Raw genomic sequence first — 2,500 nt, 5'->3', positions numbered from 1 at the left:
TCACTACTTCCCGGACCTTCACCACCTGAGGTTTGAGATCGAAGAGGGCTCCACGCTGGACGGCCGGCCGGTGCGTTTTGGATTCGACCCTCTGGAGTTCAAGGGCTTCAGCTGGAGAGGCTACGCCCAGATGACCTCGATCCAGGTAGAACTCGCCCTTCATCATCTCGTCTTCAGCACATTTTTAAACCTGGAGAAATGTATATTAATGCTTCATCTTCATGTTTTAAACATCATGTTAAATTGTGCAGATTTCTGTGAAGTGTTATTTCTGTGACTGTGGCCCCGCCCCCTTCATCGCTGCTCCTGCATGAGTCTGACTCCTCTCTGCACGTTTACAAGATGTTTCTCTTTGGTAGAATCACGTTTCTCTGTGGAGGAGGTTTTATGAAACTTTGAGCTTCTCCTGTTGTTAAAGTTCCAAATGAAAAGAGAAGCTGCTGAAGCTTCAGATCTGGAAGATTCTTCTAGAAGAAATTATCTTCAGCTGCAGCTGAAACGTGTGAAACCAGAGAGAAACGTTTTCTAGATGTTTGTTGGTTCGTTCTATGATGGATGTGATGAAGGTGATGAAGGTGATGATGATGGATGTGATGAAGGGAATGGAGGTGATGATGAAGGTGATTGAGGTGATGAAGGTGATGATGATGGTGATGAAGGTGATGATGGTGATGAAGGTGATGAAGGTGATGGTGCTAAGCTCTTTTGTTCTGTTTCTCTTCCTTGTTTCCTTGACTCTCCTCCTTCCTTCACTCGTCTCCTTGTATGTTTCCTCCCTTCTTCTTCTCTTGATTACTGAATATCTCCTCCTCCTCCTCATCACTCTCTTCCCTGCCTCCTCTGCCGTCTCCCTCTCCGGTCCCTCCTCTTCCTCCTCCTCCTCCTCCTCTTCTCCCGTCTCTCCTCCTCCTCCTCTCTCCTCTCCCTCCTCCTCTTCCTCTTCCTCTTCCTCTCCCGTCTCTCCTCTTCCTCTTCCTCTTCCTCTTCCTCCTCTCCCGTCTCTCCTCTTCCTCTTCCTCTTCCTCTTCCTCTTCCTCTTCCTCTTCCTCTTCCTCCTCCTCCTCCTCTCTCCTCTCCCTCCTCCTCTTCCTCTTCCTCTTCCTCTCCCGTCTCTCCTCTTCCTCTTCCTCTTCCTCTTCCTCCTCTCCCGTCTCTCCTCTTCCTCTTCCTCTTCCTCTTCCTCTTCCTCTTCCTCCTCCTCCTCTTCCTCCTCCTCCTCTTCCTCCTCCTCTTCCTCTTCCTCTCCCGTCTCTCCTCTTCCTCTTCCTCTTCCTCTTCCTCCTCTCCCGTCTCTCCTCTTCCTCTTCCTCTTCCTCTTCCTCTTCCTCTTCCTCTTCCTCTTCCTCTTCCTCTTCCTCTTCCTCTTCCTCTTCCTCTTCCTCTTCCTCTTCCTCCTCCTCCTCCTCCTCCTCTCCCTCTTCCTCCTCCTCCTCTTCCTCCTCCTCCTCTTCCTCCTCCTCCTCCTCCTCCTCCTCCTCCTCCTCCTCCTCCTCCTCCTCCTCCTCTTCCTCTTCCTCCTCCACATCCTCCTCCTCTTCCTCTTCCTCTTCCTCTTCCTCTTCCTCCTCCTCCTCCTCCTCCTCCTCCTCCTCCTCCTCCTCCTCCTCCTCCTCCTCCTCCTCCTCCTCCTCCTCCTCCTCCTCCTCCTCCTCCTCCTCCTCTCCCTCCTCCTCCTCCTCCTCTTCCTCGCCGGCCCCTGGTCAGTCCCAGGTGCGGGTGACGGTGTGGGTGGGCTCTCCGGACCTCTTCCACGTGGTGCTGCGCTACGCCAGCTGGGGGGGGGCGGCTGTCCGGGGCCGGGTGTCGGTGACGGAGGATGGATGGAACAGCCGCTGTGGGAACTGTGAGTGCTGCTGCTCCTCTTCCTCATCTTCATCACTCACTCCAGGGTCATGAGGAAGAGGAGTCTTCTCTCCTCCTCTTCTTCATCTGTCAGAGGAGACGTGTCGGGGGGGTGGGGGGGGGGCTTCAATAGGATCAAACTAGGTCACTCATGATTAATGCTTGTGAAATATTGTTCTAATTGTACATCATCGTTTGTGTGTGTGTGAGTAAAATAAGGTTTTAAAGGTTCAGTGTGTAGAATGTACTAATATAAAGTAATTAAATATAAAGTATGTAAATATAAAGTATTATAATATAGATAAATTAAATGTAAAGTATTATAATATAAATGAATTAAATATAAAGTATTTAAATATAAAGTATTATAATATAAATAAATTAAATATAAAGTGTTGTAATATAAAGTAATTAAATATAAAGTATTTAAATATAAAGTATTATAATATAAATGAATTAAATATAAAGTATTTAAATATAAAGTATTTAAATATAAAGTATTATAATATAAATGAATTAAATATAAAGTATTTAAATATAAAGTATTATAATATAAAGTATTATAATATAAATAAATCAAATATAAATAAATTAAATATAAAGTATTACAATATAAATAAATTAAATATAAAGTATTACAATATAAATAAATTAAATA

General features: G+C 45.3%; 1 protein-coding gene across 1 annotated transcript in view; it reads left to right on the top strand.

Annotated features, from left to right (window-relative positions):
* LOC133004542 (laminin subunit alpha-5-like) overlaps positions 1 to 2,500 on the top strand; it is an 84,608-nt gene that overhangs the window by 48,987 nt on the left and 33,121 nt on the right. The window contains 2 exon segments of the mRNA XM_061074006.1: positions 1 to 145; positions 1,705 to 1,843. The exon segment at positions 1 to 145 is cut by the window's left edge and continues 12 nt beyond it. Coding sequence (XP_060929989.1) covers positions 1 to 145; positions 1,705 to 1,843 — 284 coding nt within the window.

The sequence above is a fragment of the Limanda limanda genome, chromosome 7 (genome assembly GCF_963576545.1).
Source record: "Limanda limanda chromosome 7, fLimLim1.1, whole genome shotgun sequence".
NCBI lineage: Eukaryota > Metazoa > Chordata > Actinopteri > Pleuronectiformes > Pleuronectidae > Limanda > Limanda limanda.
The sequence above is the reverse complement of the archived record's forward strand: the minus strand, read 5'-3'. Positions and strand labels throughout refer to the sequence as shown.